The sequence below is a fragment of the Pongo pygmaeus genome, chromosome 17 (assembly GCF_028885625.2).
Source record: "Pongo pygmaeus isolate AG05252 chromosome 17, NHGRI_mPonPyg2-v2.0_pri, whole genome shotgun sequence".
NCBI lineage: Eukaryota > Metazoa > Chordata > Mammalia > Primates > Hominidae > Pongo > Pongo pygmaeus.
In genome coordinates this window covers 60678593-60692136 of record NC_072390.2, presented here as the reverse complement: position 1 = coordinate 60692136, position 13544 = coordinate 60678593, and the positions used below count along the sequence as shown (strand labels likewise).

The window sequence follows — 13544 nt, the reverse complement described above, 5'->3', positions numbered from 1 at the left end:
CCTTGTCTCCACTAAAAATACAAAAATTAGCTCGGCATGGTGGTGCACACCTGTAGTCCCAGCTGCATGGGAGGCTGAAGCAGGAGAATCACTTGAACCCGGGAGGCGGAGGTCGCAGTGAGCTGAGATTGTGCCACTGCACTCCAGCCTGGGTGGCAGAGTGAGACACTCTCAGAGATGCCCGTGGATATATGTCCACAGATATTCAGATGTTCATTTAGGTCTTTTTCTTTTCTTTTTTTTTTTTTTTTAGTGGTAGTGAAAACTGGAAATAACTCAGGAGACTTTGTACTACAGAGAACTCCATATTGTGAATGTGGTGGATCCCTATGTGCTGATAAGGAACATTCTATATGATTCGTTACTAGGTGAAAACAGAACAGCAAATAATAGAATGATCTCAATTACATAAACATGAAAGTTACACATATGTGTATATGTGAGATATGGGCATGTAAATGCAGAGAAAAGGGACTGGAAAGCTAACTACTAACCTTGGCAGTGGCTGCCCCTGGGGAGAGCAGTGGAGCTGGAAGAGAGTGGGAAGGTGCTGGCGTGTTTGAGACTGTCTACCTTTGTGGTGTTATAGTCTTTTACTGTGAGGATATATTCATTTATTACTTATATAATTTTTTTAAATCTGAAGAAAAAAGTAGGGTAGATGAGCCTAAATCACTCTGTCCTAATCGTATGGTTTATATAAGGCTGGGCTGAGACAAGAAGTGGAGATGGTGACAAAAAGCAGTGGGGAGAGGGGAAGGGGAAGGAGGATGTTTAGTGCTGAGACCGACCCTGCAATGCTGAGTAACAATAAGTGTTTTTACAGGGCACGCCGACTGCAGAGTTTCTTTCCTGAAATCCCCCTTCCTTTGGTACAGTTTAGTTGTGTATTTGAATTGCTTGTGAATGAAGGGCTCTATAGCATGGTAAAGGGCACTCTTAGAAAAGATGGAGGAGGGTTGGGCATTTCTTATTCCACTTAAACAAATGTTCAGTTTTACTGTAATGTTCACCTAATGTCCATGTTAGGGACTTCCAGCTGGAGAAGACCACCATAGAGATGAGGGCCATCGATCTTTTTACAGTTGTTCTCTAACATACAGAGGGAGTCTTGCATTTTAGAGAATGGTGTTGTATCTGAGCTTCTATGGTCACAGGTGCAGTTTTGCCTTCCAGGGGAGGGTCATTGTGTCTTAACAAAGAGTCAGCTCTGAGAAGGACCCATAACCCTCTCTTCTGTTCCCCTAGGGCAGCAATTGAGGAGAGATATGGCAAAGATCTGCTCAGCCTCTCTAGGAAGAAGCCGTGTGGACAGTCTGAAATCAAGTACGTATCAAGTTTTTTTCCGGTTTCCAGGTTGGTTAATAATGCCTGGGAGCCCCCTCGCTTCAGCAGACAGAGTTACCAGGAGGTTGAAGTATGCTGGCTGAAAAAAAATTTTTTTTGGAGATGGGATCTCACTATTTTGCCCAGGCTGGGCTCAAACTCAAGATCCTCAGTCAGGCGCAGTGGCTCATGCCTGTAACCCCAGCACTTTGGGAGGCCGAGGCGGGTGGATCGCTTGGGCCCAGGAGTTCAAGACCAGCCTAGGCAACTTGGCAAAACCCCATCCCTACTAAAAACAGAAAAATTAGCCAGGCGTGGTGGTCCATGCCTGTAGTCCTAGCTACTTGGGAGACTGAGGTGGGAGGATGGTTTGAGCCCAGAAGGTAGAGGTTGCAGTGAGCAGAGATTGTGCCACAGCATTCTAGCCTGGATGTCAGAGCAAGACTCTGTCTCAAAAAATTAAAAAAAAAGATCCTTGCATCTCAGCTGTCCAAGTCGCTGGGACTACAGGCGCATGTCACTGTACTTGGCCTAAAAAAAAATTATAATTTTTTTTCTTATTTTCAATTGTGAAAAATCAAGACAAGCAGAAAAATGGCTAAAGTGGACTATGAAGCCACAACCTGTTATTAATACCTTCTAAGTTTTTCTTGAAGTTTTTTTATATGTACACCTTTTCATAGGTAGGGTTATATTATGTATATTTATACTACAAATTTAATAGTAGGGCTTCCTGTGTGTGTATATGTGTGTGTGTGTATTGTATGTGTGTGTTTTTTAGAAGCAAGAGAAGACAAGAGGAAGGGCAATGTCCTATTTGTCCCCATTAGGACCTCTGAGGGGACATAGACTTCTGGGCGTCTCTGCAAGTGTTGATAGCAGAGATGCCCAGAGGTCTGTGTTGATATTATTTTATAATATCTATCCTAAGTAAAATACCTATAAAATTATATATGTATAATTATATATAAAATATATAATTATACATATATTTTTTGGTTTGTGATAACTATAGGAGATTTTGCACCATTTTAAAAAAACTTTTTTTTTTTGAGACGGAGTTTTGCTCTTGTTGCCCAGGCTGGAGTGCAGTGGCGCGATCTTGGCTGACCACAAATTCTGCCTCCCAGGTTCCAGCAATTATCCTGCCTCAGCTTCCCAAGTAGCTGGGATTACAGGCATGCGCCTCCATGCCCGGCTAATTTTGTATTTTAGTAGAGAAGAGGTTTCTCCATGTTGGTCAGGGTGGTCTTGAACTCCCGACCTCAGGTGATCCACCTGCCTCGGCCTCCCAAAGTACTGGGATTACAGGCATAATCCACCATGCCCGGCAAAAAAACTTTTATTTTAAGTTTAGGGGTATATGTGCAGTTTGTTATATAGGTAAACATGTGTTATGGGGATTTGTTGTACACATTATTTCATCGCCCAGGTATTAAGCCTGGTACCCATTAGTTATTTTTCCTGATCCTGTTCCTCTTCCCATCCTCCACCCTCTTATAGGCCCCAGTGTGTGTTGTTCCCCTCCACGTGTCCATGTGTTCTCATCATTTAGCCCCCACTTATAAGTGAGAACATGGAGTATTTGGTTTTCTGTTCTGTTTTAGTTTGCTAAGGATAATGGCCCCCAGCTCCATCCGTGTCCCTGCAAGGGACATGATTTCATTCTTTTTTATGGCTTTGTAGTATTCCATGGTGTATATGTACCACATTTTCTTTATTCAGTCTATCATTGATGGGCATTTAGGTCAATTCTATGTCTTCCTTGCATCATTTTATAATTGTCACAACCCATGTGAGATTTCTGTACCATAATTTTTAATTTTTCAGTCATTCATTTAATACATTGAGGATACAGAAATGACCAGGTCATGGTGCCTACTTTAGCAATACACTCCGTCTTACACAAGGCTGGTTTCCCTGGTGTCCTATGGCAACTTACACTTAGAAGGGTTTCATAATTGGTTTAATGCCCTGCTATCACCATTCCGAAATTTTTAATAATTTATAAACAAGGGGACTCATGTTTTCATTTTGCAGTAGGACTCACAAATTATGTAGCCAGTCCTACTCATTTGGAAATTTCTAGATTCCTGCCGCAACATGTTGAGGGAGGGTTTGGAGAAGGAGGTCAGGCTTTCTCTTTCCAGACCTATCCACATAACATACTGTCCTGTATCCTGCTCTGACTGTGCTATCAACAGCTTCAGAGATGCACAGAGGTCTGTGTCCCCTCAGAGGCCCTAATAGGGACATATAGGACATTGCCCTTCCTCTTGTCTTCTCTTGCTTCTAAAACAAGCACACATACAACACACACACACACACACACACACACTCATCCTAGACTACAAAGAAAGGTATTGAACTACTGAGGAGGAAAACATTGGGAGATATTGAAAATATTAATAGTTATATAAACCTAAAAATCTTGTTACCCTCAGACATAGGAAATTAGTACAAGGAAGATTTATTTTTCATTGGCTAATTATGTATTTTTGATGTTTTAAATGAAAATTTAAAAATCACAGAAAAGTAAAAAAACGAACATAATAAATAGCTATATATCCATCACCTAGATTTTACAGTTACTCATATTTGTCACCAAGATTTTACAATTATTAACAATGTAAATGCTTTAAATTTAAATCTGGAATCAGCTATTTCTCCAAGAATACTTGGTTCTGTTCCTTTTCGTGATTAATTGTATTTAGAAACCAAATTTTCAGTTCTTTTTTTTTTTTTTTGAGACAGAGTCTTGCTTTGTTGCCCAGGCTGGAGTGCAGTGGCCTGGCTAATTTTTTTGTATTTTTAGTACAGACAGGGTTTTACCAGGTTGGTCAGGCTGGTCTTGAACTCCTGACCTCAAGTGATCCATCCGCCTTGGCCTCCCAAAGTGCTGGGATTACAGGCATGAGCCACTGTCTCTGGCCCAAATTCTCAGTTCTAATGTTGATCATTGTCACAGAGGCATCATTGTATGTAGGCCCTGGCAGGGAATGGATTCTAAAAATGTGAGTTCATACTAATATTTCCAATTCTAATTTAACTTTATAGGGCTTTATATAATGTTTAAAATTTTATGTTTATATTTCTTTCCTCTTATATTGAAGACCTGACAATATTAGTATAATTATTTGCTTTATTTGGTTATATATATATATATATATAAATTGTTTTAAAATAATATCAATATTGCTACTAACAATAAAACTTCTAAATAGAGCTTAACATTTCTTTGCAGTTCCTTTTGATCTTAGACCATAATAGGTCACTTAAACATTTATTTTCTCTGTGTGATTATGTAACCAATTTTACTTATAGTTAGGTTTATTTGTTTCAGTTTGTTTTAAATTATAGGGATTGTTTTCTTTTTCCTGTTTGACTTAGTTTTATTTTTTGAATATGTAAAACATTTGCATGTCCAAGGGTCCAAACTACATCAACTTAGACAAGTTTCACTGTAATTAAAGAATGGTTTAGAACATTTTATGGAAGATAAGTGGGTCAGTTGACCAGAAAAACTTTTTCGTTTATAAAGAAAGCATAAGCCATTGGCAATATACCCAAAAACTTTTGAGGTGATGTGTTGGAAAATGGCCATATTCTCTCTACTACTTCTTGCAAAAGATATTTAGCAGAATGAATCTGACCCGAAATGATATTTCTTATATCCTTACATATTTGACGTTTGCCTTGTTACTTGGTAAATTCAGACAGACTGTAACACAGTTCTTTTCTGTTGCTTGATAAAAGCCAGTCAGTTTTCCTTCTAATAGTATACCTCAGAGAGGAAGTAGTCATAAGATAGGAGAACTGGGATTGTTTCCAAGGCTGAAGTGAAACGCTGTTTAGGTGACTTGTTTTTGTCATCCCATGACATGATCTTTAGGAAGATGTTCTAGATGACAGTGGATGATTTTTTTTTTTGAGATGGAGTCTCGCTCTGTCACCCAGGCTGGAGTGCAGTGGCGTGATCTCAGCTCACTGTAACCTCTGCCTCCGGGATTCAAGCAGTTCTCTGCCTCAGCCTCCTGAGTAGCTGGGATTATAGGCGCTCGCCACCCCACCTGGCTAATTTTTGTATATTTAGTAGAGACGGGGTTTCACCATGTTGGCCAGGCTGGTCTTGAACTCCTGACCTCGTGATCCACCTGCCTCAGCCTCCCAAAGTGCTGGGATTACAGGCGTGAGCCACCGCGCTCGGCCGGATGATTTTGCTTATCCAGGGACTAGCTAGGATTTTCCACCTCATTGGCTACCCTGAGAGACTCAAGTCTATGACGGAACCTGTTAGGGCTTAAGGCCAACATGCTTTTTAAAAGAGTTGTAGAATAGTTTCCTTTTCCACAGTGAGGGCAACACTGTGGAGAAGAGAGGGTGAATGTTGTTACGCCACCATTCCCATGGTTCAGATTCCATTCCTGGAATGTCATTTTGTCCTGAACACAAGGAATGGCAATGAAGTGATGATGGGAGACGACAAAGCTGATGACAAAGGAAATGAAGTTGGGGCTGCTCTTTTAGGGGCCCTTCAATCAGTCACTGTGGTGGGAGAAAAATTTTAAACTTGGGACAGACAATTTAGCTGTAAGGCTGGCCTTTCAACCTATGTCTCACTATAGGGAGAGAATTCCAGTTGTATCTCCTATCATACCCGTCTTTTTTTCCTATTCTTTGAAGACAAATAAGCATCACTGAAGAGTGGATTTATTAATTTCAGTTGACCATTGGTGCATTTGTTTGGATATGGACACTTTTTATTTTGATTTTTGTTTTTGAGATGGAGTCTTACTCTGTTGCCCAGGCTGGAGTGCAGTGGTGCAATCTTGGCTCACTGCAACCTCTGCTTCTGAGGTTCAAATGATTCTTATGCTTCAGCTTCCCAAGTAGCTGGGATTACAGGCACGTACCACCACACCTGGGTAATTTTTGTATTTTTAGTGGAGAAGGGGTTACACCATGTTGGCCTGGCTGGTCTTGAACTTCTGACCTCAAATGATCCTCCCTCCTTGGCCTTGCAATGTGCTGAGATTACAGGAGTGAGCCACTGCACCCAGCCTCAATATGGACACTGTTATGATGCATTGTATTCCTTGAAAAATTGTATCATAAGATGGGTAAAGTGAATGGGGAATGTGCAGTTAGGCTGTCCTGCTTAATGTATTTGTAATAACTGGTGCAAACGTTCATGTGAGAAAAGGCAGAGAGAAATAAGAACCTTTGTTTTGAGATAAATAGAGTGGGAAAAGTGAGGTAGCTGAAAGAAGGGGCCACTTGGAAAACACAGGGCCTTTAATTTCTAAAATAGTAGAATTTGCCATATATACATACATATATAAAATGATGCATGATCTTATGCTGCTGTGGTAGGGGACCATGAGTTTACAAAATCCCAACCCTGTTTGGGTAGGTTGAGTGAGCACAGTCCACAGTTCCATGAGATCAGCCTCCATGAAAGTAGCAGTGAGCAAGAAAATTATCAGGGCCAAGGCACCTCCGAGGGAGTTCACTTAAGGAAGTGTAGGTTGGGGGAGAACTAAAATAATGGGCAAAGGGGAGTTGATTATAAGAGAGAGGATGGGGGAGGTTGAGAGAAGGTATGAAAAATGAGTGACAGTCTTCCATATCCACAACATGGCAGACTAGATATTGGGAAAGCCCTCCCATTGTAAAACACTTAAAATGCTAGTTTAAAATATATTTTAATAATTTAAAATAAATATATGGCTATGCTGTCAAGAAAGTAAGGAAAATCCTTCCAGGCCAAAGACGAATCAAAGGTGTCTTTCAGTGGTCACTTAGCTCTCTGGATTCAAGCTTTTCTTCATCTCTTAAATCCCAGAGAAAGCCTATAAACCCAAAGATAAATAATGTCTTAATGAAAGGCTAAACCAGAGAAAAAAATCTCAATAAAAGATATCAAGTCATGCCTGAAATCCCAGCACTTTGGGAGGCTGAGGCAGGCAGCTCACTTGAGGTCAGGAGTTCGAGACCAGCCTGGTCAACATGGTAAAACCCTGTCTCTACTAAAAATACAAAAATTAGCTGGGCGTGGTGGTGGGCACCTGTAATCCCAGCTACTCGGGAGGCTGAGGCAGGAGAATTGCTTGAACCCAGGAGGCAGAAGTTGGGTGCGTAGGTGACAGAGTGAGACTCTGTTGCAGAAAAAAAAAGATATCAATGAAAGATACCTCTCTAAGCCTTGATTATGAATGATGGGAGCAGTTGCATCTCCTGAGAATCTGTAATTATAAGCCAGTTCTCTTGCAGATTTGGAGCTCCAAAGTACCAAATTTCATCAGAGTGGTCTGAAGAATCCTAAGCTAAAAATTTAGTTTAGAGGGGTCCTGGGTGTCAACAGAAGCAATAAATAGCAGAATTAGACATGCAAAGACTGTAGATACTGGAACTAACAGATCTAAAAAACAAGTATATATAGTATGTTTAAAGAAAATAAAAGAGTGAATTAAGATCATGAGTAGGGTGACTTTCAGAGGTATCCAAGAAATTTTGAAAGAGAATCAGATAGAACTTATATAAATAAAATAGAAAATACTTAAAATAAAAATTCAGTAGATGACATGAATTAAGTAACACATTAACTATAATTGAGGAGGGAATTCAAAAATTAGAAATGAAAAAATCAGGAGAGGCTGGGGACAAGGTTTGGGGAAATGTTGATCAAAGGATACAAAATTTCGGTTAGGAGGAGTAAGTTCAGGAGATCTATTGTACAACACGATGACTATAATAATAACAATGTATTATATTCTTGAAAACCACTAAGAGAGTAGATTTTAAGTGTTCTCATCACAAAAAGTGTAAGTACATGAGGTAATACATATGTAACTTTGCTCTATTGAACCATTCCACAAAGTACATATTTCAGAACATCATTTTGTACATGATAAATATATACAATTTTTATTTGTCAAGTAAATAAATACATTTCAAAAAAGAAAAGAAATTATCTGGAATTCATCACAGAAAAAAAAATCAGAGGTTAAAAGTAAAGAAAAATTAAGAGACATGGAGAACAGGATGAGAAGGTCAATGCTGAGTTCCAGAAGAGAGAAACAATGAGAAGAAATTTTTAAAGCAACAGAACTTGACAATTTTCTAGAATTGATGGGAGCCGTAAATCTTCTGATTCAGGAAGCAAAATTAATCCCAAGAATGATAAATTAAAAGGAAATTCACAAGTACACAAGAATAGTCAAACTGAGTAAGATCCAAGTTAATGAAAAAGTCCTAAAGGCATCCAGAAAGAGTGATTACCCACCAAGGAACATTTATTAGAGCAACAGCTTATTTTATCAATAGCAATGATGAAGCCAGAGACTGCAGAATTATGTCTTTAAAATACTGAGAGGAAATAATTATCAACCTGGAAAAATTATTTTTCTTGGAGAAATTATTTTTCAAGAAAGAAGGAAAAATAAAGATGTTATCCAACAAAAAATTAGAGTTAACTATGAGCAGATCTTCAATGAAGGAACTTCTAAAAAATATACTTCAGAAAGAAGGAAAATAATCCAGGACAAAAGGTCTGAAGTGCAAGAAGGAATAGTGAGCAAAGAATATGGCACATATGGATAAATCTAAACAGTTTGTAAATAAATGGTATTAATGTCAACTTGGGTGATTTAAAAAACAAAATGGAGCCAAAATATTGGACATTAAAAGCTTATAACTTGTTAGGAAGGATAATTAGAGTTAAAGCATTCTTAGGTATTTTATTGCTGAGGGTAAGTATAATACTAACCTTGAGTAAGCAGATTCTTCCCCTGTCAAGCCACCAGATGAGAATGCAGCATGGGCAATACCTTGATTGCAGCCTGTGATACTCCAAGCACAGGATCCAGCTAAACCATATTCAGACTGGCAATCCACAGAACTGTGAGATAATAAACGTGTGTTGTTTTATGCTGCTAAGTTTGTCATGCAGCAATAGAAAAATTAATGTCTGTCTCCTCCATTAGACTCTGAGGTCTGGGATGAGGTCTGTCTTGTATGATTGATTAACCAACATCTGACACAATGCCTGGCCCATGGTTTACGGTCAGCAAATATATGATTATTGACTAAATGAATGTAAATGAGTGAAAAAGGAGGCAGTCAGGACTAGGTTTGAACCCTTCCTTTGTTGCCTTGTATTCATATTTTGAATTGCCATACTTTATTTATTTTGAGATGGAGTCTTGCTCTGTTGCCCAGGCTGGAGTGCAGTGGTGTGATCTTGGCTCGCTGCAACCTCCACCTCACGAGTTCAAGTGATTCTCCTGCCTCAGCCTCCTTGCCATACTTTAAAGAATCACTGGTATTCTTATGAGAAAATGATCATAACTCCTATCCTATCATCGGAGAAAATGAAACACAAAGAGTTTTGGCATGTTGCTCTCCTCAAATGAACAGTGAAGAATTTCTTGTGCCTGGGATTGAGGAAACTGGACTTAAGAAGTCTTGGTCTTTTGCTGTCTCTCTAGCTCATGGGCAAAAATTGGTCTGTAGGTTCTAAGTTAAGATATGGGCAGAGAGAAGCATGCAAAGGCATTATAATAAGATTGTGTAGAGAATTTCCAGAACTGAAATTATATATGTGCTTGTTTTTTTTAGCACCCTGAAGCGGGCCCTTGAAGTCTTCAAGCAGCGTAAGTGATTTTTTTTAAAAAAAATGTATTCACTGCCCTTGACAAGCCCTGTGTCTGTCATCAAAGGTGTGTTTTAATTTGAACAGCAGTTTCATAGTGGGTGAAAAAAAATTAGAGCAACTCCTAAGGTGAGACAAAGCTCTGCCTGCTCGAAATGAGCTGGAGAACCTGCACACCTGCACATCATGATTTGTGTTTGCCTTACTCAGAGCCATGCTTCTTACACTTGCATGAGCATCAGAATCACCTGGAGGGCTTGTTATTGACACAAATTCCTGAGACCCATCCCCAGAGTTTCTGATTCAGGAAGTCTGGAGTGGGGCCTGGGAGTCCGCGTGTCTCTCGTGTTCCCAAGTGATGCTGAGGCCTCTGGTCCAGGGACCATGCTGGGAGAATGGTTGCCTCAGAGAATCGTCCATACTTCTTAGTTCTAACTCGGAGACACTCTCATCCAAGTGCTCCTCCACACCCCCACCTGCCTCAGCCACACTGTCCACCAACCTAACCCCTGGTATGTTCTTATGCTCAGTCTGGTTTCCTTCTTCCAGAGCCACCTCTGCAGGGCTTCAGACTTTGGGACCCTGTTGTGAGTGTCTTGCCATTTCTCCCAGATCACCAAGCATTTGTATCCAGAATAAAGTTAATTACAGTAAGCATCAAAGGAAATATTGTCATGATTCCCTCACCTCTTACTCTAATCTGCCTGTGGCCCCACCACTCACCTGGAACTGCTCTCTCCAAGGACACCAGCCCTTTGGGTCACTAAGTTTAGGGGACAATTTCGGGCCTCTTCTAGCTTGACTCTTCAACAGCATTCAGCACTGTTGTGCATTTCTTTCTTCTGGAAACCTGCATCCCTCTGACTCCCTAGGATTCTTCCTGCTTCTCTGGCTACTTCTCTGTCCCTTTCCATATTGCGGGTCCTCAGAGCTTGGTCCTAGCCCTTCTCAGTCTGCCTAGAAAAACATCCTCATCCCTGACACCAGCTATCACCTTTACATGAAGAATGTACATATCCATATTTTCAGTCCAGAACTCTCTAAGGACCAGAACTTACATCCTGTTGCCTACTTAGTGTTTCTTTCTGGGCGTTTCAAAGGCACCTTAAATTCAAAATATTTGCAGCTGAACTCATGATCTTACAGGCTGATTGCCTAAGGAAGTTTGAGATCTGTTTATTTTTATTTTTTTAAAGTCAGGGCATCACTCTGTCACCCAAGCTGGAGTGCTGCACAGTCACAGCTTACTGCAGCCTCACACTCCCAGGGTTAAGCAATCCTCCAGCCTCAGCCTTCTGAGTAGCTGGGCCCACAGGCATGCACCACTACGTCTGGCTAATTTTTTACTTCTCTTAGAGATGGGGTCTCACTATGTTGCCCAAATTGGTCTTGAACTCCTGGGCTCAAGTGATCTTCCTGCCTTGGCCTCCCAAAGTGCTGAGATTACAGGTATGAGACACTGCACTCAGCCATTGAGATCTGTCTTTTTAGAACCACATCCTGTTGTCTCCTTAAGAATTCTTATTTATTTATTCTTTTCTTCCCAGGGTCGGGATGCTATGTCCTAGAAATAATCCCTTTTGGCCCGGTGAGGTGGCTCACACCTGTAATCCTAACGCTTTGGGAGGCCAAGGCGGGCAGATTACCTGAGGTCAGGAGTTCAAGACTAGTCTGGCCAACATGGTAAAACTCCATCTCTACTAAAAATACAAAAGTTAACCAGGCATGTTGGCATGTGCCTGTAGTCCCAGCTACTCCAGAGGCTGAGGCACGAGAATCACTTGCACCTGGGAGGCAGAGGTAGTAGTGAGCAGAGATCTTGCTACTGCACCCCAGCGTGGGCAACAGAGTAAGACTGTTTAAAAAAAAAAAAAGATCCTTCTTTACTCCTCTCCTTCAGCCTCTTAAGAGGAGAACCCAGTGGGAGGTAGTTCCCTCCTGGTTGGATTTATTTTCTTGGTTTGAATCAGGTATTCTATCACACTTCTTGAGAATGGTAAAGGCTAATTTAGAAAGGAAATCGCAAGGCCAAAAAACCAAACACCGCATGTTCTCACTCATAGATGGGAATTGAACAATGAGAACACATGGACACAGGAAGGGGAACATCACACTCTGGGGACTGTTGTAGGGTGGGGGGAGGGGGGAGGGATAGCATTAGGAGATATACCTAATGACCTAATGCTAAATGATGAGTTAATGGGTGCAGCACACCAGCATGGCACATGTATACATATGTAACAAACCTGCACATTGTGCACATGTACCCTAAAACTTAAAGTATAATAAAAAATAAAAAATAAAAAATAAAAAAAAAAGAAAATCTTTGGAAATACCAATGTCACAATTGTCAGAGTTCATCTCTGATGGGGTGAAGTTCTATTTCCCTTCATCTTTTTGAGGCTAAGGAGTCATTTTCTTCCTGTGTTGGTCATCTTTGCTTTTCTTGGTATGAAAAATCATTATTTATTGGTATGAGTCTGGAGGGGAAATGGAATACATAAGTCATAGTGCCCTCAGCATCCTTTCCTAATTTCTCAGTTCTCATTTCCACTTTGTGGCCTTTGGTTATAACTGCAACTTGGAATTCAGCCAACAGATTTTTATTTAGCTCCTATTATTCTAATGTGATGACAAGCAGAAGTTGGGTGATCCAGGGTGAGACCCTGGCACTTTGATTTTCAAGGGGTCCTATCCAGTTCTAATATTCTTCAGGCCTGTTACTCAGAACCTGCCTCTAAAGCTTTCTGTTTTTCAGAATACCTGGCCCTTCCAAGCTAAGGATTTTAACACAGCATAGTATGTTTAATGCTTGCTTAAAGTGTTTCTGTAGCTAGTTGAGTAGTTCTAGATGTTGTAAATGTTAGCTAAATATTCATGTTAACTTTTTCATAGAAGGTGTCTTCTTCCCTCTGTAACTCGTCAATGAATACATTTCTCAAAGTAGAGACAGTATCTTTTCACATTCCTTATATGCACTGTGAGGCCAAGTATGGCGTGGCCCAAGGTCAAACCTCAGCATAGGCTGGGTCTCCTAAATAATTTTTTTGGCTTTACTTTACTTGTTTTCTTTTTTTCTAAAAAATTGTTTTATTTTCTTATTAAAATAATATATATATTTATCTTAAAAATTCAAATGAGACAACTAACTGTAAAGAAGATAGTAATCACTGGAATTTTCTTCTCAGTGATTGTCTCCAGACAGTTTAATGCAATTAAACATATATGTGTATAGTATATATGTGTTTATTCGTATACATAAGTAGTATTATACCATGGCAGTGGTCCACAATTTCAGGGATGGGGCCAGATATGTTTTCATATTGTTTTTAAAATGAAAACAATAATTTTAAAATCATGCTGGTAGTTAGGTATATATATTTCCAGACCTTTCTCTGTGCATTTACAACTCTCTCTCTCTTTTTTTGAGATGGAGTCTCGCTCTGTTGCCAGGCTGAAGTGCAGTGGCACGATCTTGGCTCACTGCAACCTCCACCTCTCGGGTTCATGCCATTCTCCTGCCTCAGCTTCCTGAGTAGCTGGGACTACAGGCACCCGCCACCAT

General features: G+C 40.2%; 1 protein-coding gene across 1 annotated transcript in view; it reads left to right on the top strand.

Annotated features, from left to right (window-relative positions):
- Positions 1-13544, top strand: part of PSTPIP2 (proline-serine-threonine phosphatase interacting protein 2) — a 94087-nt gene that overhangs the window by 50649 nt on the left and 29894 nt on the right. The window contains exons 3-4 of the mRNA XM_054460396.2: positions 1249-1326; positions 9946-9980. Of these exons, the coding sequence (XP_054316371.1) occupies positions 1249-1326; positions 9946-9980 (113 nt within the window). The remainder of the gene's footprint in view (positions 1-1248; positions 1327-9945; positions 9981-13544) is intronic.